The sequence below is a fragment of the Lingula anatina genome, chromosome 1, assembly GCF_051362555.1.
Source record: "Lingula anatina isolate TDL-2025a chromosome 1, LinAna3.0, whole genome shotgun sequence".
Lineage (NCBI taxonomy): Eukaryota > Metazoa > Brachiopoda > Lingulata > Lingulida > Lingulidae > Lingula > Lingula anatina.
The window spans coordinates 33,625,479-33,645,368 of NC_141767.1; the positions used below are offsets into that span (position 1 = coordinate 33,625,479).

Sequence of the window (19,890 nt, forward strand, 5' to 3'; positions counted from 1 at the left end):
CACTCAACAATGTACATTGTACTATATATTTTAATATCTCAACATCTTAACTATTTATTTTTTGATTTTATTCATCTTATTCTGTTCATTTTACCCCTCTAAAGTCTTCTGAAAATTTTATATGTAATTCAAACTATAAATTATTATTATTATTATTATTATTATTATTAGAAAAGGTGTGAGAATCTGCGTGAGGTGGGACTTGGTTTCTTTATGTAAATTGTTTTTTAAAAGGAGTCAGTTCGGGTGGTTGGCGATGCAGTTCCAAATAGTATTGTTTTCACTTACGTTCATAAAAAAAGCCCAATATAACCACTCTGCATCTCTACCATCTAAAAAGCGACCCATATTTAGGAGAATTAGAAATTTCTATAAGGAGAGATTGAGTACAGGCCAAGATACCATTCTAAACAGGAATAATCGAGACATCGGCGATGGCACAGTGATAAGGACGTCGGGTTCCCAAACCAAATGTGTCGGGTTCAATGCCCATGTTGGACGTGTAATTTTCTTTTGTTTACGTGTGTTTTAAATATTTTAATTTCAAGGTAAAGAGTACAGGTAAATAAGCCAAGAAATGCAGGTGTCATTGTGTCCTCGTCTTTGGCGCAATGGGTAGCGCACCTATATGGTTACGAAGCCTTCTTCGACGCCGACAGACACGAAGACGCCTGGAGTAGGTTACGTGTAGGCCAGGCTAGGTGTAAGTTAGGTCAGGCTAAAGTGTAGGTCAGCCTAGGAATAGCCTAGGAGTGAGCTAGGAGTAGGATAAAACTTAGAAAACCAAATAAAAAAGATGACTTATATTTTTTTCTGACATTTCCAGTTTGGTGTTTGGATTAATTTAATGTTGTGGTGCAGTGTGTGACTTTGGACTTTCTTTGATAATTTTTATTAATACGAAAAGGAGTCCACATTTATCGATATACGCACTGAACAGGTTTATAATACTGAATACATAAATAAGTAGATAGATTCATATAAAGATTAATGTGTAAAAGAAAAGAAAAGAAAAGAATAAAAAGATAGTTGATGAGAAAAAAGGATATATGAGAAGCAGGATTTATTTAGAAAAGGGAGTAGGAATAAAAGTTATAAAATGAAAAATAAGAAGGTAATACGAATATCACCCCATATGTCTTAAAAAGGACCTGGATCCATAACGCTTATTCGAGGGAAGCAGGCCTTCTGGTATTTTCATACGTGGATAGCCGAATATTCATTCGATTTCCTAATGCGTGCATAGTTTTAAAACGCAGTTAATTAGTCCTCTGCCTTACAGATATATGCCATCAAAAAACTCGGTTAAGTAAAATTTTAATATCTTAAAAGGCTTAAAAGTACTAAGGTTTCAACGTATCGCTTTTCAATTACGCGAGATTTTATCTCATAGGATATCGATACGAAAGCAAGGAACGTCAGGGCCTCGAGAAAGCAACCATTGTTGCACCCTGATTTTCACATGACACTAATTTAAGATCTACTATCAGCGTACCTCTGCTGTTTCCGGATACTACATAAAGAAGTGCGCACAGAGGTGCGCTTTCAATGTCCTCTGAAACTCAGAGTACATGTACCTTCATTCAAACTCCTGGTGATTGTTCAGTGATAACGCTAAGTGAGTAAGCAAGCCACTGGAAAATTGATTCACACACAAAAAAGTATGGCTTCATTGTGAAAATAACTTTCTTTCATCTGGTATAAAAGCGGAATATATACAGGCTTGGTCAAAAAAAGGTTGTCCCACCATAAATCTCGTGTGTTTTTTGTTTACAAATGATCACCTCACATCTGTATTTACCGTTTTGAACAGTGTTTTTAATTCCAGATACCATGTTTAAGATGACTCACGGTACAGCAAAAACAAATAAAAATACCGATGAATATAGCCATACTTCATCCCATGCTTTTATATTTTAGACCATGCACCACCTCAAATCTCGGGAATCTGATGTTCCACAGTGATTTCCAGGGAGGTAAAATCAAATGTCTATAAAATTAAAAGACACCACCAAATGTCACCTAATTTACACACAATGAGCATCAGCATGTGCTCGTTAAACGCCACGTGCTGCGTGACATGCCTTCAACAAGTACACGAATTTGGTTATGTAGAAAATTGTCCCATTCTTCCAAAAGACCCTGCATGGTGGAGTTGGACCAGATTATTAGGGGACTGGTTCTCCTGTGCATTGCACACTCTCATTCATGCCACACTCCCATTGGAGCCTGTTTTGTTTAACTGCACGTGTTTTTATTAATTGTCCACATGCTTTTAATGACACATTATTATGAAGGAATGTTAGCCACCAATGAAGGCAAGGTGCATTTTGCACCTCATTATCAATAAATAACGAGAACCATCTGGATGTTTTTGATTAAAATACTGACGTCAGTGACGGAAGGAAAGACGTATTACCGTACAAAAATAAGGTGAAAAGTGAAAAAAGTTCGAATATGATACTTCATGCGGATCCAGAGGAAAACGGATACGTCTTTTTCCTCTTGTCACAGAGATAAAAGATTCACTGAGTTACAGTAAAACGTGTCATATACCTTAAAACGTATGAAATTGTAGTACACCATTTTTTCTAATTAAAGAGAGGCAATTATTATTTCTCTTCCCAATTCATGACATCCAGGGTCTGCAATGTTAGGTTTAAAATGACTATCAAAATGTTCCCTTTATAACGCGATCCTTTTGAATGGTTGAGTAGATCAGATAGTGAGATTATAATTTTCTAGGGACATGCTATCTACAGTGCAGCAGGTAGGCTAATGCAGGAGGCTACACGGGAGTCGTGTGTCACTGACGTTATGCTGGTTGCACGATATCAAATAAATGTTATTAATGCAAGCCACACTTAGTGAAGTGTGAAGCAAACATAATCGACTGATAACAGGCCGTCTCTAATGGATCTCAGTCCGTTGTTATATACTTCACTCAACCCCTTTCTACTTTCCAGGCAGCCGACGACGTCACAGTCGCAGCGCGCACGCTACCGTTATTAATATTTCACACATCGTCGTGAACACTCGTCGGAGAGGAAGGCAGAGACAGCGTTTGCATTTTGTTGATGTTTGTATACTTGTAGGGCTAGTTAATGATACACGACAATAATACAGCACTAAACAACAGGCAGCAGATTTCGCTCTAACTCGATTGAAGAGTGAAAGTGACTTTTTTCATCGTGAACTGACATGTTGAACGGAAGCTCAGGTAAGTATAGTTATTAGGTTACTTCGGAATTCGTTAATTAATGTCATAGAAAATGGATTCCATGCAGCAGATGCAATGGGTGTTTCAGGCACTAAAAGCACTTTAACAGAGGACTGGTATTTCACAAGGCAAACTAATAGTCAACTAGCAACAGCCATTGCTAAGCATAATTGAAAAAAGCTCATCAGTTGTCTGCTTGTAGGGGAGAGGGAAGTTGAAGTTCTTTTTATTATTCAAATGATAATTACAAACTGTGCCTCGTGTATAATATAAACAACTCCAATGGTGAAATATTTTATTTATTTATTACAATTGTGATACGAAGATCATTTACGTTTAAAAACGGCTCGCACCTGTCGGAGTCGCAAGTAAAAGCACTGTACCAATGGGTTTCCCCAAGGTCCGTCTAGATCGAGTTCAAACCGCGCCTCCAGACGACCAGCTTGGATCACCTAGGATTAAGATATGTATAAATATAATTCATCTGGTTGACTATACCGAGTGAATAGGGTCATTAATTCAATGCTGGCATGTATTTGCCGTTAACTCTTGTCTGGGGCGTTTTCTAGCTTTTATTTCAACGAGAATGAGTCAATAGGATGGCACTCTCGTACCAGTGTGTGCTTGAAGAAATGTGTAATTTGATACCTGTATTGATTTTTGACAGTTTTTAACCCAGGAAGGCAGAATATCATATCTGACTGCCTCTGGTGTCAAACGAAATTCGTGAAGGTAAACTCGAACATTGGCCGTTCCAGGCTTCTGCAAAGGGACACAAGGATAAAAAAGCCTCACTTTGCTCGACATAAATAAAATAGTAGGCGAGGACAATTTCACTATATATGCTAGGCACAAGGATGAAAATTATTCGGTTTAATATCGTTTCTCTCGCTATACTGTTTTTTAATGGGGAAGAGGGGAGAAGTGGGAGAAGGAGAAGATAACTAAAAAAATTAGGGGAGGGACACGTGGCCGCTCTACCCACGTCTGGACACGTCAGTGACTAGGGGGTCATTCCCAATGTAACTGTCGGTCTGCGTAGATCGATCCAACTCCGCGGGAACTCTTTCTGAATGCAATCACTTAGATTAACACGCCACCTCTTGTTTCCTACTTGTATAATCAACATCTTTTCTGTATATTCTACTCAACGCCAGGAGGAGACGCGTCAATCTGTATCTGATTGCATTCAGCGATAGTCCCCGCGGAGTTGGATCGATCTACGTTGACAGATACACCCCATTTCCATAGATTTTTAGATCGATCTATCCCTGTGGGGAGTCTCACTAGATTACTGTCGGCTTGGCTGGCTTAAGCGTCTGTCCCGCATACTAAAAGCTGCAAGGGGGTAATTAACTATGGTGCCCGCTCGACTGACTGCAATTTAGCGTGAACCCCCAGGGAGTTAGGTCGATCTAAATCTTAATCTCTAGATCGATCTAAATCTGTGGGAAAGCACCCATAGTTTTTATGGGATTGAGCCCTATGTCAGTGTATGGAGGACCGCCATCATCAGGTATACAGACCTATCACCTGAATTTATTCCCATTGTTATTGTTTGAACTGATTTCATTTTCTCAGTGAACCTCCTTTTTATAAGTTCATCTTCTGATATTACAGTCCCTCCCTTACCGTCTGAGGTCCTTTTTTTATATAAATTCCTCTTTTGATATAAATTCAAAAGGATCTAACGAAACAATCTATATAAAATCAACGAGCCATGAAATAAGTTTTCGTCTTTAATCATGCTAATCATACTAAGGATGCCTTTCAAAATCAGTTGTTCATTACAAGTAGGTTATTAGAGGTAAATGATGTGTGTAACAAGTAAAAATCTGTAAAATGAATATCTTATTGTTGGTTTACAGAATTTGGCGCCATACGGCACACCTTTATTCAATAGAATACACAGATAGACCTAGATATAGTACGTACCACAATATATATAAAAGAGTTTCTGTCGACATTATGCTGGCATGTCTTATACAAATTCACACAATAGGAACTGATTATTATTATCGAAAAGTTTTTTTTCATATTTGTTTAATGACTGCCCACCACCTTCTTTCTCGATAAACCGATCACGCAGTTTTCCTATTATGATTTATTTAAGGCTATGTTGGAATGATTATTGTATTTTTCATAATATAGGGGTCTCCTTTATTTTGTGTAAATAACATCAATGCCTAAAAGCGTACATGTTGTCACTTCGCTAAGTGGAGTGACGCAGACTGTCTTTGCAGCATGTGCCAGTTTGTTTTTCATTACATAAAATCGCAATGTGCTATGCCTCACCTTGGCAAATGAATGTTATTCAAATAAAACTAATGATCATACCACAGAAAACGTCACTGGTAGCAAGTTCAAAGATGTTCAGTTTTGAATAGATAGATTATTGCCGAGGGATTGGTGACGTGGTGTTTCCGGACGGAATTTAACTGTAGCCAAGTGGTTCCAAAGGTCATGATTAGACCGCTCTTTGTCGCGACATGAATCTGTGATACAAACAATTTTTTGTTTGTTTTCACTTTTGCGATTCAACGTCATGATAATGTTCAAAAATCAATTTCCGCTTCTTCATCAGCGTGGCTTTATCAACCTTATGTCATTTTATGCAAGATTTGCGAAAACTATGGGGAGAGTAAAATAATAGGCTTAACGCTTCCACGTCAGCAGAGCTATCATATAATTTAAAACTAATCAGAACTCTGATTGCTGTGGTAAAGAAGATCAACTTTACACAAGCTGCTGTCTTTATCCAGAGCCTAAAAACGAAGAAATTATCTGAAAAACGGCAATCGATGGTGTATGATGCTGTTTTTTGGGGTGCAAACTGCTACCATGGTTCAAAAACTGCCAGTTGCCTCCAATATGATTGGTTAAAGTACAAAATAAACAAAGAGGTATTTCATTAAAATGAAAGAAGTCTAAAAGATCATCAAGGACATGCAGCCTTTGTGCTGCATTCAAAAGCTGACAAAAACATCTGAGATTGAACACAAGAAGCCGTCTATGAGCACGGAGCATCAAAACAGCAGGTACAGTAGCAATAATGAAATGAACGATGACCAATGTACAGAGGACCAGTACTTTCGTGAGAGGGCAGTAAAAAAAAGGGCAGGTTAGAAATATAATAGAATGTGTGTGAGTGTTATGCATGTTCGTTGCAGTTGAATATGTTTTCATTAGGCCGTTTTTCGTTTGGTTTGAAACGAAGGTACATTCTACCTTAAACTGATTAAAATGACAAGAAGATACTGCCTACTTTCCACATACCTCTTAAATATCGAGGATGCATTGTTGTTTTTTGTAGACAATTGTCCTTAGAGTTGTATTTTAGTTGTGTGGTACTAGTCACATACGTATGAAGGCCTGTCAAACAACTAATTGTATTCCATTTTATTATGTTATTGGCAATGGTGAAGAAAACCATGACAGGTTAACTAACACCTTCCAAATCCTCAACCGTAGTGAATGTGTTTGTTACATTACCACAATGGATGTATTTCGTTACACGTTATAAGACGGCAACTTTAGGTGTGTTTATATATGTCAAATAAGAGGGCGATGAAAGGTACCAAGGCAGGGAGATAGCACAAAATGTAGCCGATACCCCTCAACCGTATCGATCGTCAAAAAGATTATTTGTCATGTTACAAGACGAGACTGTTACCACGGCTGTCATTGCTTTTGTAATACAAGTTATACCAGGGACGCCTCTGCTCTTGTTAATACATTTCCATGCACACCTATAGTTAGCTTGAAACCAGCTGGATCAACTGGATCAGTTAATACGCGGTTAATGAAGTCATCAGGTGATCGGGGATTGAAGAATGTTATAATTATAATGAGTGCAATTCACCTGGAATGACTGGCTAGAACGCAAGTCTTACCTGTCTGATATGTAACACAAATTACAGGCAAGGTACATGACAAACAGGAATGTAATTAAAACTCTTTAATTAACTATTTGCGTGCTGATAGGTTTCATAACAAGGCCAAATATTTCAAATGTTTCCTGTCGTGATACAAACTTCAAGGCTGCACTTACATGATTCAAAGGCAAATTTCAACTTCGGTTATGAAATGTACTGAAATGGTTAGGAAGAATTTTGTTAAAGCTGTTTAGGGAATAATGTGAAGTTCCCATGAAAACCAATACAGGTGAACAATAAAACGAATTTAAACATTTGCTCAGACCTCATGAACAAACCCCAGAAACACCAATATATTTAAATATATATTTATATATATATTCGAACACCACGACACTTTACACAGCAACGCTCTAGTTAGCCACCAGAATCATATTTAATTGCACAGCTAATAAACTATCTACATCATTTCCTAAAGTAATTGCCCCTAGCGTATGGGCATATAAACCGTGACATCAGCGTTTGTCATACTTAGAGTGGAATCAGGCAAAAAACTGAGAATGCAGCCAATATAATACCAGGCCGGATGAGTTGACACACAGTAAACGTGAAAAAAGAAGGACACGAATGATCATATGGAATGCTAAAGAAAAGGTTAGTGCAAAAAAAATGTCAGTAGTGATTTGTCATTGACCTTTTATAGGTGGATTTGTCTGTTTTGTCGGCAGGGATACATTTTCTGTAATACCTTAAAGTAATTTTGAAGTCACCTAGATCCTATCTCTATATCAGATGAACTGAAGAACAATTTTTTGGCTGGACTGCCTTCGTCTTTGTTAGATTATATGCAAATGTTAACTCCATAGTTAAGACTGAGAGGCATATATCTTCTTAGCAAATTGAAATTAACATGAACATGCTAATATACTGGTTTCCTTCAAGTTTAACGAACAGTAAATTGAGGAAAGAACCTGTTAGTTCAGCTACAATCTGTATACTGGGCCCTCACAATATTACTAACCACGTTAAGCTGGTATATTGATACAAATCAGATGGCTGTTAGTATATAGCCTGCGAAATGTTTTTTGGTTTATTATTAAAATATTATGAAACACAATCGGCGATGCAGGACGTCAATACGGTTATAACAAAAGGGTATTGAAGTTAACCTTCTTCTCGTCAATCTAGAAGTCACTGTTCATGATTGGTATTGGAGGGAGATAGGAATAGATAGAATGATAATTAATATATGGCAGTGTCCATTTTAACTCTTGGCACTGTAGTCTTTTAAGATAGTAGCCTATAGATAATGTTTGTTTTCACTTCGCTGCTACGTCAGATCTAGATGTACTACAGAAGAAATATGACGACGTGAGGGTCCGGTTTAAAGTAAGTGGACAATTTTAAGATCTTTGATCCTTCAAGCAACCATAGAGTCAACCAAATGTATACTTGTATTACCTCTTTCTTCATGCCTTGTCAGCGCACGGTGTTTTCAAACAAAAAAGCTAATTTGGTCCTATTGTATAGTAAAAGTGGAAAGATATCGTGATAACATTTTTTCAGTGCATTTTTTCTGTTTGCAAATAGTTTGTTGCCACCGCAACGTTCATGCGAGCGTCAGAACTCCATTGTTGAGTATAGGATTTCATAAACATCGCAGGATAATCGTCACGAGATATAATATTCAAAGAGCCGTAAAGCTCCTAACTCTGATGTAGAACTACCATAAGGGCTATCAATATGAAAAAACTTCGTTCCGACACTATTTGATATTCGCCTCTGCTCAATATGGTTATGGAATTCATACATGTATAAAATTTGCTGAAAACTGATGATTAAATCCGGCCAAGGTTATTCCACTTTGTTTAATTACCCCAGTTGTGCTCTAAATCGCATATATTTGAAAACTGCGAAGTTATTTGAAAATAATCGACTTGTTGGACAATGATACCTGCATCCACGTCTCCACAATGATTGGTTTTTATATGAGGACGAGAGTTATACTAGATGCCGGATTAATCGACCAGCAGTTTAAAAGTGCATTATATAATTGCTCTCACGCTTTCAAAGTTAAAACAATTACCAATCCCCTTTAGGGATGGTTTGAAGTAGAAATTTTGTTGCTGTGTATTATTACTTGGATGATCCCCTCTTTCAATTCCTACTAGACCATCAGCATCAATAATTTCATCAGCTGTGTTATGTAGCCATGGTTCTAATAATAGATTTTTCCAACAATAGCCAAAGGCAAATTTATTATCACTCCCATATTCCAGTATTTCGAATGTCTACCAACGACGCCTTCATTAGGGACTGAGGCTGTGGCTGTCAAAGTAGCCCCCACATAAACGCGCACTTCGTATTAAACGCATTCAAAATTTTACTATCCGAAAAAAATGTCTTAATCGAATGCAGCGTCTAGTCGACAGTGTCTTCTAAATCTTCAAATCATTTGGTCTTGTGCCAGATTGCTGTTCAGATTTTATTGTCCGTGTGACGTGTGATATATTATTGATAGCTTGTTGATTGGCCGACCAGGGAAATTTCGCCAACTTGAAGAAAAGCCTACACTGTACAACAATTCGTTTTCTCTCGAGGGGCCGCGTTTTGGATCGGTATGAACCTACCATTCCACACTTGGGTTTATCAACTTTGATCAACACACAGAAGAATCAATTTAACAATATTTTTTATTGTTGTTGTTGTTGCAAATTATGAAGGTTTCAAAGAACTCCCGCCCTTTTCTGATTGTTTTTGCTTTTACAATAGATTTACAATGGCCTACTTCTTGAGAGGAAGTGGTGACGTACATCATGCATGGCATTATTTGACATATATCCATTGACGTAGTAGCTATATCTGCATCTTTACACAAGGCATGCGATGCCGGAGCTCCTTCTTCAAAACTGAACTGCCTTGTTAAGTAATTGAGGACCCGATTTCCTTATAGGCTATTTACCGGTCGGTGTATCAGTTTAACGGAACGGATGAACAAGCTTAAAAATAGTTTTCTCCCTCCCACAGCCAACATATTTGACACGACTCAAGTAACCTATTAATTCGTCTAAATCTGTCTATTAATAATGGTAATTGCTGATATTGTAGGTGTATGGCCTATTCCACAGATATGTCACATTTGGTCCAACGTGTTTATCCACCTAGTCTGAATCTCACGAAACTGCATTTTCGTTTGGTTTTATAAAAAAAGTATGTACAGATAGCCATGAAAAACATTTCAAAAATAAAATACGCGTTTTTGTGTGCGACTCTACAAAATGCAAATGGACGAGTCAGATACAGATATAAAAGTAAATTTTCATTCAACGTTTTTTGCGTCCCAAAACATTATCGTACCAGTTTACAACGCAACAACACAAAAGTGTCGGTTGTGTCATTGGCTTTCCTAGCGACAAAACTGATAACGCCATGTTCTTTTTTAATTTGGTTTCCAAACAGCATAAAAGTATACATGTATCTCTCAATTATTGGTAGACAGACCATCTAAAACTGCAGAAAAGTTAACTTCATTGAAACTTGTCCCCACCTTTGTTTCGCTAAGTACTAATATGTATTCAGTTTTCTTTTTATCAGTGCATCTTCATCAGGGATACACATTAATTTTTATGCTAGAGAGCATATGAATTTATATCTTCTCTCCTCGACTAGGGCAATGTGACGTGATTTCGTTATATTTAGTTTAGAACATTCTATAAATAATAAAGAGCCTTCTTAGTATTAAGGAAAATTCAGTGGTTTCGGTTTATGCAAGAGACTAAATGCAAACTCCATGGCCAGTATTTGAAAAGTCACGGAATATTGAATGATAAGATAAATTATGATAATGATCTTTTAAATCACCGCTATTTTCAATAGATAACATATACATGTACTTCGCAAAAATGAATAAAATCAATGATTTATTGTTGTTTATCTGTTTCTTTACATATTTTGCAAAATTTATAAATATTTGCAGATAGATACTTGTATATCAATGCAATAAAGTAGGTTTCAAATCAAAATGGTTTCATTTTGTGCAACATAAAAGATAAAAAGTGATTCTGTCATAAAGCAACTTCGACTATTGGCATACTATTGGCAAACTGTTCTTAAAAATTAGCTTTGTTTCTAGGGATCATTAAATATATTTTGCCAAATATAGTGATAACATTCATACAATTACATCCGGAAACGAATGGAGTAGTTACATTCACGAGAAGGCCAAATATGTACATGTTCATATATGTCTATCAATTTAATTTAGCAAAAGCCGATCAAAGTTGTCCTTTCGGCCTTACCCACTGGAGTATTTTTTTTTTATCAGATTATGGTTTAGGCCCATATATCCTTTTATTCTTTCAAAGATAGGTTTTTTGGTCAATGTGTTCGAGAAATGTGAGAAAGTATTATAATACCTTTACTAAACATCCATAATTTACCCTCTTTGTCTCTTAGAGGAGAACTAAGGCATGTTCGTGCTAACAATTTTTATGTCGCACTTATATGTTCTATGTCTTAGAAACACAATGTGTCCCTTGACTTCTTATTACAGGCGAACCACAAAGGTTTCGTTGATCAGTCGGTGTCGGCGAATTATGTATCACCACCCAGAGAATTCCACCGAAGGAATCGCCAATATTTCATTTTCGTAATGTTAAAAGAAGTCTAACAGCACACCTGGGAGCAAACAACAATTCTCACCTTACTTTGATGTTACACAGACTGCTGCCGTCGTACTTTCATATGTTCCAGTGGGAAATATCCCTAATTCCCCTTCTAATGATATGAACTGTTAATGTTTTTCTGGGGAAAGGGTTTTAATCGCCGTGTAGAACAGCTTGATTTGTGGCATGCGTTATCTAGAGGAGACAGATCGTAATGGATCCGTCATATGGTCTAATTTGGAGCAGTGTTCAGTATGAAGTATAAGTATTTAATACTTTGTGTCAGTTGAAATAAATACAGCATATGTTTCTTGTTGTACATAGATTGATTTCTTCGTTTGCTGTAGACCAGTGCAGTATGCATATATACAAAAACAGCTACTGCGTGTTGGTTTCACACAAGATGACAAAAACGCAATAGAGTGAATAACATGTCAAATGGAACAGATCCAATTCACACAATCGGGGTGGTTAACGTTTGTTACAGTTATAACACTTGACAGCGTAGGTAAGTGTGTATCAATACCAAGTGGAATAATTTGATACGTACAGTTTTTCATTTCTGTAAAGCTAACCAAAACAAGTGTCAAATGCCATAAATTGCGTTTTTAAATAATATTTCTCACAGTATGCTCCTTTTCGTGTTAGATGGTTTCATTTTGATTAAACTGTGCTCGTACTGTATCGTGCCTTAATTTAATCACCAATCTAAACCTCATTGTAGGCTATTCCGTTGGCCCCGATTAATGCTAATATACCACTTTTCGCATCTGGCACACGGATAACGAGAAAAAGGCATTTCCGCTATACCTGATCAAGGCAGTTGATGGAACAAAATTGGCTTCGTCTTTGTCTGTGCAATAACGTTCAGTTTGTCGTCACTGCTAAACTCAGTATAAATCTGTGACCGGTCTATCTCAATGATGTGTTACTGCTCAATGATAATGAGACATTTCTTTATCACCAAAGTTAGTCGGTGAACGGGTATGTTATTTGCGTTCTATTTCTTTGGGGTTTTTGTGACGTGTTGTATGGAAAATTACAAAGCATCGAATTAGTGGGTTCTCCAGAGGACTTGTCGGCTGTGAAAATCTAATATGTAAGAACGTAATAGAGTCTGTTTCAATGTTTTGCTTTTATGAGGACCGTAGATCTTGGAACGAATTGAGAAATGGAACAGCTGCAAGAGAGTTAGTGAAAATGTTTTAACTTCATTACAAAAGGCTGGATCCAGGGCATGTTAAGATCAAGTTTTGTAGAATGGGAAATCTTGTAAAAGGTTTTTTGTTTAATGTACCAGTGGGATGAATTTACCAAATGAAAAATCCTGTAAGTACCATTAATGTGATACGAATACACCAATACATATCTTAAACGTATAAAGCTCACCATGTATATTGTGTAGAGGATACAATAAGGCAATGTAGACCTATCGTGAAGTGTTAATTTAAGCTGGTTCACACTTGTAAGATGCAATCATTTTGCTGCTACTTTTTTTATGTGATGTTTCATTCTTGGAATGCAATTAGGTGCCTATGTCTCGGTACATTAGACACTGCTTTTAAAGCACTTAGGCGCTACCACGAAGACGTGGAATTACATCGAGAACTTGTTGTTAATGGATCAATTTAGTTGTATTATATTACACTGACGGTAATATGTAACGACTGGAAAGAGGAAATCATAAGAGCAGTTTGCATATATATATATATATATATATATATATATATATATATATATATATATATATATATATATTGATAGGCGTCAGAGACGGGGAGGGGGGGGGTGTTAGCCCCCCAACCTTTTAAATAGACCTAAATGCCGAAGACGAGGAAGCGAAGACTTCAAAATCGGTGTTTTTAAAATCTTGATTTTTATGGGGCGAATTTGTTTGTAAAATAAGTTGTGATTTATAACCACTGTGTGATATTAAAGATATAAATCAACAAACGTTATCATTAAATGCTATAATTTCTTATACATGATGTCAACACAAACCCTCACATACCCTCGACTCCATTCTGATCAGCCAGTATATTTATTGTCAGACAAATTTACATTAAAATATAATCTTTTTCAACTACAAATAAATATCGTAAATAAATAACATCTCATAGGTTTCTCGTCTTGAATCGGAAGGTTAATAACATAAGCCGATCATCATAGCAAGTCCAGCACAACATCCTGTCACGTCGATAATTCCTTCTAAATTTTTCTTTAGACGGATGTTTCCTCTATTAGCAATAACAAAAGCAGCGTGTTGATTACCATGTTTTTATATATACCATTATGTATGTGTGTGCGTATATATTTCAGATTCGCCAACAGACCGATAGACAATTAATGTGAACTGCCAGTCGTGAATCATGAATTCTGTAAAAGGATGGTGGATGCACAAGACGAAGCACTCCCTGAATATACCGAAGCTTTACGTAGGGAACGACAACCCGCTCCAACAAATGCACAGCAACGTGTTAACTCCAAACAGCATCCCCGAGTTTACCATTCCGGGCATGGACACTCGAAGCCAAGATAGTGCCAGCTCTACTAGCTCTGGAGTGGACAGTTTTCCGTGCTCCATCAACACCAGTCCAGCGCGATCTCCCACTGGACGGGTCAGCCCCTACAACCTGTGCGTGAGACAAACCCATTCAGCCCCAGTGTCCCCGATTGGAGTCCGAGAACCTTGCTTGTCCAGCGGGGGATTACCCAGTGCAGAAGAGCTACGAAGCGACGATACCAACGCGGACCCCTTTTCCGTGTCTGCAATGACTTTACCCCATTTTAGAACGAAAACGTCTTACGGTTTTACCACGTTGCTGGAAACACCGCACACGCGTCGAAAGGAGTCGCTTTTTCACGATTCTGACTCGAGCCCCTCTGTGTCCCCTTTTACAACGCGAGCCTTACGTCATCGTGTAAATATTAAACCGGATAAAAAAACTGAAGAGAACACATTCCACAAGTCGGACACATCACCGCTTTTCGAATACAGACACTCTGACGAAAATCTGTCGAGGAATCACACCGGTAGTCTCAGAATTCGGAGGCACCATGCTTTGCCGCTGGGGGCGTTGAAACCAGGGAACGGTAGTGATTCAGACATTTCTCTTAAACGGTCCCCACCGCCAACTATTTCTCCGCGAAGAAGTCCAGAATTTTCACCTATTCAGCAAAGACAGAAAAGGAGTGGGCTTTACCAACGTAGGCGCTCTTCCCTCGTGTTACCGGAAAACACGGGCAAATGCAGTTCAACATCAGGCAAAGAGAAAGACAAAAACTCAAGAATTCCAAACAGGCTCTTGTTTAGGAGGTCTTCATTACCTGGGCAGAGTCTAGAGTATTCTTTATCCTCTCCCTGCGACTCCGAAAGGTTACAAAGACTCATAGCAGAATTTGGTGAAGCAAAGATTTCTGTCCAATATCTTAGCGATACCAAACAGCTCAAAGTTGTGCTTGTAAAAGGTGAAAACATTGGCGGACAATCTAAACATCCAAATAACGTGAACACGTTTGCAAAACTGTACCTGTGTCCCGGCAAACTTCAGAAACAAACGTCAAAAGTTGTGAAGCGCACGAGAGATCCCGAATACAACGAAATATTTTATTTCAAAGACCTGAGCTTGGAAGAATTGCAAGAAAAATCTCTAAAGATAAAATTTTATAACAAAACTCATAACTTAAGACGCTTGGAATATATCGGGGACTTGGAGTTGGACCTCAGCACTGTGAATTTGCAAGAGGAAACCCGCATGTGGATGGACTTGCAAGCAAAACAGGATGTGGAGGTTTGTATTGATTGTCCTCTTGAAGTATTCACTTCGCAGACTCACCAAAGTAAACTCCACAGATTGAAAATTAAATAGAACCTTGAAAAGTAATCCGTCAAAGAGTAAATCACAAACATTTAAATTTCAGGATAGTGAAATACGATAGATGAACAATCCTAAAGATTAAGAGACATTTGATATAATTTACTTTGGCTGATGTTTAACTAAGACGTGATCAACAGATTTTCCCCTAGAAAGATTTAATTTGGCGGCATACATAACGACACGAAACCCTGCATAATTACTCTTGGGAATAGATTATTGCCGGTTTTGTTCCATCTTTTTGTTCCAATGCAATTACAAATCCCCCAAATAACGGATTAGAATAAACCATTTGTTGTGATTTTTCAAAAGTTTTCCATTTATCTTGTCCCCCGGCACGTCAACTTGACACCATCTATCCCCGAGTAATTTTAATGTCGATACCCTAGAGGTCAATATGAAGTTTGTCAATTCTTAGCCGTATTGAAACGATCATCTTTTATAATATCAATATATCCGTGAAAGTAAGGGGAATTATTTGGTATGTTTAATCATTGTGTTCAATGTTTGGTAAAAAAAAAGTAAAAAAGGGGAACCACTCTGTACAATATCAGTTTTCTAAGTAAGCTGCACAGCATTGATACCACGCAATATTAAATAAACTGAAGTAGTTGAGACATAATTATTCAAGGTGGGAAGGAATTTATCACCAAATAATTAGCCTCTGAATTTTTAAAAACGGTTTTCCTGATTTGCAGTCATTTATTTTTGCCACCGCACCAAATGGTTTTCTTCCATTATTGAAAATAGTCTGTTTCTGTCCAAAAGTTTCATACAGAAGCATTTAAGAAGGTTTATAAGGGTTTATCTCAGATGTTGCAAGTCGACAAATATCAAGTGGACTTCAACGTTCAATAAAATGATAGATTGGATAGAATGCAGGAGAAAAACCCGCCTTGGATCTTTATTCAGTTTTACAAGATTTTTCTTTCATCTTACTACAACTAATATTGCTTTTAGACGATGCTGTTACAGTAAAAAAAATAATAATACTTAAAACCTCACGTTTTTGTGTGCGTGCAAAGCTTAGAAGGCAATTAGGAGAAACCCTGATTTTTTTTACTGGCGGTATTTAATAATCCTTAATACAAAATTGCCATCGACATCAACACAACATGAACCCAGGGTGTAGACGGGAAGATAATTAAACAGGGCTCTCACATGCAAATATGCGAAACCCTGAATTTCTTTACTGGGGGTCTTTAATAAACCTTTTTAATACAAAATTGCCATCGCCATAAATACAATATGAACCCAGGATGGAGACGGGAAGACAGGGCTCCCAAATACATGCGTTAGAATTACTCAAAATTAAGTCCAAATCTAAATGCTGTGCATATAATAGCTGCTTTGACTAAGAATAAATCAGTATTATAACTATTAGTATTATTAGTAGACAACTCCATTTTTGTCCTTGCTAAAAGAAAAAAATACGGAGATCAACTTTTGGCCTCAATTGAAATGAAATAGTAACCAGGAATTGAAAGCATGGATGATTGATTGCGTATACACCGCATTCAACAGTGCCCGAAGTATTTGCCAATGACAAATACGGGAATTTCCTTTTCGATCAGGGCGTTACCCGGATAAGTGGTATAAGCAATTTCAATGAAAAAAGGAAAAGATTCATCGTATGTGTCTCAGATGTGTGAAGGCTCATCAAAAGAAGATGAATCTACAAGGAGTTAATGACGTATGATAGAAGGCGTACATGCATGCTCAACATATTCACACTCTATGTCTCCTTCAAAGTCTACATCAATAGCACTATATGGTCAACTGGACTAGTTCATCGTTTTATTCTAATATAAAGAGTTGTTGCTCAGAAAAAAAGTTTTTTGTTAATATATGGGAGGAAATCTATACTTACAGCATTTAATCACCCCCCCCCCCAACCCCGCTTATATATCCTGAAAAAATACACTTACTGTAAATTTATCTGTTTATTGCAGGGTCTTGGAATTTTGCAGATTGCCACTTGTTTTGAGCCGAAAACTGAGCGCCTGACATTAACGGTAAAACAAGCGAGAGATCTGCCAAAGCAGTCGATATCCGGATATCCAGGTGAGAAAAGCAATGTCTTAAGTCCTCGCTTTGGGAGGTAGGGGATGGCAAATGGCTTTCACGCGTCTTTCAATGTGTTGTCAGGTTGATGGTTCAGAAAACGAAATCAAATGAACCGTTCATTAACAAACTGTCTCTGATTTATCTTTTCGAAAGAAAAAAACTCTCATTGCTCCATTAATTACCTCTTTTTCTTTTCTCTTTGTCATTATAACTGAACTTTTTTTGGCAGAATTCATTTAGATTCTGGTTTGTACTTTCTATTGACATAGGCCATTCAAATAACTATATTTCACTGCTTCGTCTTTCGCGCATTTTATAAGATTGATTTTTTTCCTTTCCCTCAGATCCCTATGTTAAAGTGGAAGTGACCCAGCCAGGCCGGCCACCAATGAAAGAACAGACGCGGGCACGGAAAGGCTCTCGCTGTCCTGTGTATAATGCCTCGTTTGTGTTTCACATATCCCCGAAGTTCGAGGATCTGAACTACACTACAGTAACGCTTACCGTGTACGACCACCAAAACCTGAGGAGTGATATACCTCTCGGGCAAATCTGTTTAGGATATGGCTCCACCGAAGATTTGGAAATGTCCTACTGGGCCACGGTACTTCAGAGCCCCGATCATGAATTCAAAGAGTGGTTGGATCTGAACGAAGTGCAGAAACATTCCACATAACTAATGCTGTTTATCATATTTTTTTTTTAAAAAAAAGACGTAAAACCCCACGTTGAAGGTTTTGATGCCTTTTGTGGCGAATTGCGAAGAAATGTTGTTGAAACTTTATGATTAAACAATTGATAGATTTCTATGATGCGGTGGAACTATGCATTGAAGCTATTGTGGGTAAGGTTCTTACCAAAAAAACTGAAAAAAACGTTTTATTTATAACATTTTATCTACTTTTATACAACAGTTGCTGTATATTGTGGTGATACTGATTAAGCACACAATTAGCAGAATAAAACATTTCTTAAAGAATGCTTTAATGTGTTTGTCACTATGTACAGATCAAACAGTTCAAACTTCAGTTTCCTTCGAGACTGTCGGTATATACATATTTTGATTTGGTCTTTCGCTTCTGAGATCGTCAATTTGAGCCATGCGTCTCTCTTCAGGATGACTTTGAGATCTTTTTATTTTACGTTTTTTCCTCAATTTTAAAAAAAGTATCACCGAAGCTAACACAAGCATGAAACTTCCACCCACGGCGATGAGAACGATCCCAGCAGGTCGATTCACACGGGCGACGAGGACTATCCCTACTACAACCTTGGCACAAGAAAGGAAGACCACGTAAACAACATTGTTATAGAAGAAAATTGCAATGTTGCTAAAACTTCTTCGTTTTGTCTTCACGTTGTGTTGGCCAGGCAACTGTTCCGGGACTTCCATTATACGTTGCTACTTGATTAAACCAGTAATCGCATGGCCTAATTTGTTCCAAGGTAATCCACATTTGAACCGTGTCATCCAAACACATACAGAGAGGATCGTAATAATCATTTGTAGCCTGGGAGTAAATGGGGGATAGATACTGTGTTTGTCAGTATGTAATCAGCAGCATAATGCCCCTACTGCGTCTAGTTTGCAAATGAAGTTCGGGTCAATTGCAATCAGTTGAATTAGCCGGCAGCATGCATAATAAAAAAACATATTATTGATGATACTCTTAAAATTACAGTTCATGTAGGACTGTATGCGTACGTGTTTAAACAGCAAGGCAGCTGGCATACGTCAGCCAGTGATTGCCAGATGATGTCTTCTTTTTTGTAGATACCCGGTAGTTCCGATTATGAAAATTATTAAGTTGTGGTTATCGTTGTTCAGGATACACAAGTATCAAATCATTGGAACAGTGAGCCTATGTATGTTAACATTGAAGGAGTTGTTCCTTGATACAGTTGCATGTTCATATATGGCGGCTGATATGATGCTGATCATTCAGATATTTCCTTGTTTAAACCGCCAGTACATCAGTTCATTCTATAGCCGAAGCCTGTATACAGTAGATGTTACTCACCTGCCTTTAAATTTAAAAAAATCTTAAGTGAACTGATGCAGGTAAGCACCAAGTATAGCACCGCCGTTCCTGTTTCCATCGGAGCACAGTTTATACAACTAGGTCGCCTGCTCAGGTGTGTTTGTTTACCTGCAGGTAAAGGAGAAATTACTTTTTAAGACAGTTTCG

At 37.6% G+C, this 19,890-nt stretch overlaps 1 protein-coding gene across 6 annotated transcripts; it reads left to right on the forward strand.

Moving 5' to 3' along the window:
- The first annotated feature begins 2,948 nt into the window (after window positions 1-2,948).
- Window positions 2,949-18,682, forward strand: LOC106165714 (uncharacterized). Of its 6 annotated transcripts, none has more exons than XM_087000714.1 (5): window positions 7,518-7,749; window positions 8,435-8,484; window positions 14,079-15,550; window positions 17,587-17,698; window positions 18,046-18,682. In XM_087000714.1, exons 3-5 carry the CDS (start codon window positions 14,129-14,131, stop codon window positions 18,375-18,377), a joined length of 1,866 nt encoding a protein of 621 aa, XP_086856840.1. In that variant the 5' UTR covers window positions 7,518-7,749; window positions 8,435-8,484; window positions 14,079-14,128; the 3' UTR covers window positions 18,378-18,682. The 6 variants fall into 6 exon arrangements, with proteins under 6 accessions (XP_013399488.2, XP_086856840.1, XP_013399490.2 ...); XM_013544036.3 differs by lacking the exon at window positions 8,435-8,484 and adding an exon at window positions 11,648-12,267; XM_013544034.3 differs by lacking the exons at window positions 7,518-7,749; window positions 8,435-8,484 and adding an exon at window positions 2,949-3,220.
- Window positions 18,683-19,890: the final 1,208 nt, after the last annotated feature.

Coding starts and splice junctions, on each gene's coding strand:
- LOC106165714 (XM_013544034.3), top strand. CDS start 14,129: ATGAATTCTGTAAAAGGATGGTGGATGCACAAGACGAAGCACTCCCTG. Junction 15,551..17,586: donor AAGCAAAACAGGATGTGGAG/GTTTGTATTGAT, acceptor TGTTTATTGCAG/GGTCTTGGAATTTTGCAGAT. Junction 17,699..18,045: donor GTCGATATCCGGATATCCAG/GTGAGAAAAGCA, acceptor CCTTTCCCTCAG/ATCCCTATGTTAAAGTGGAA.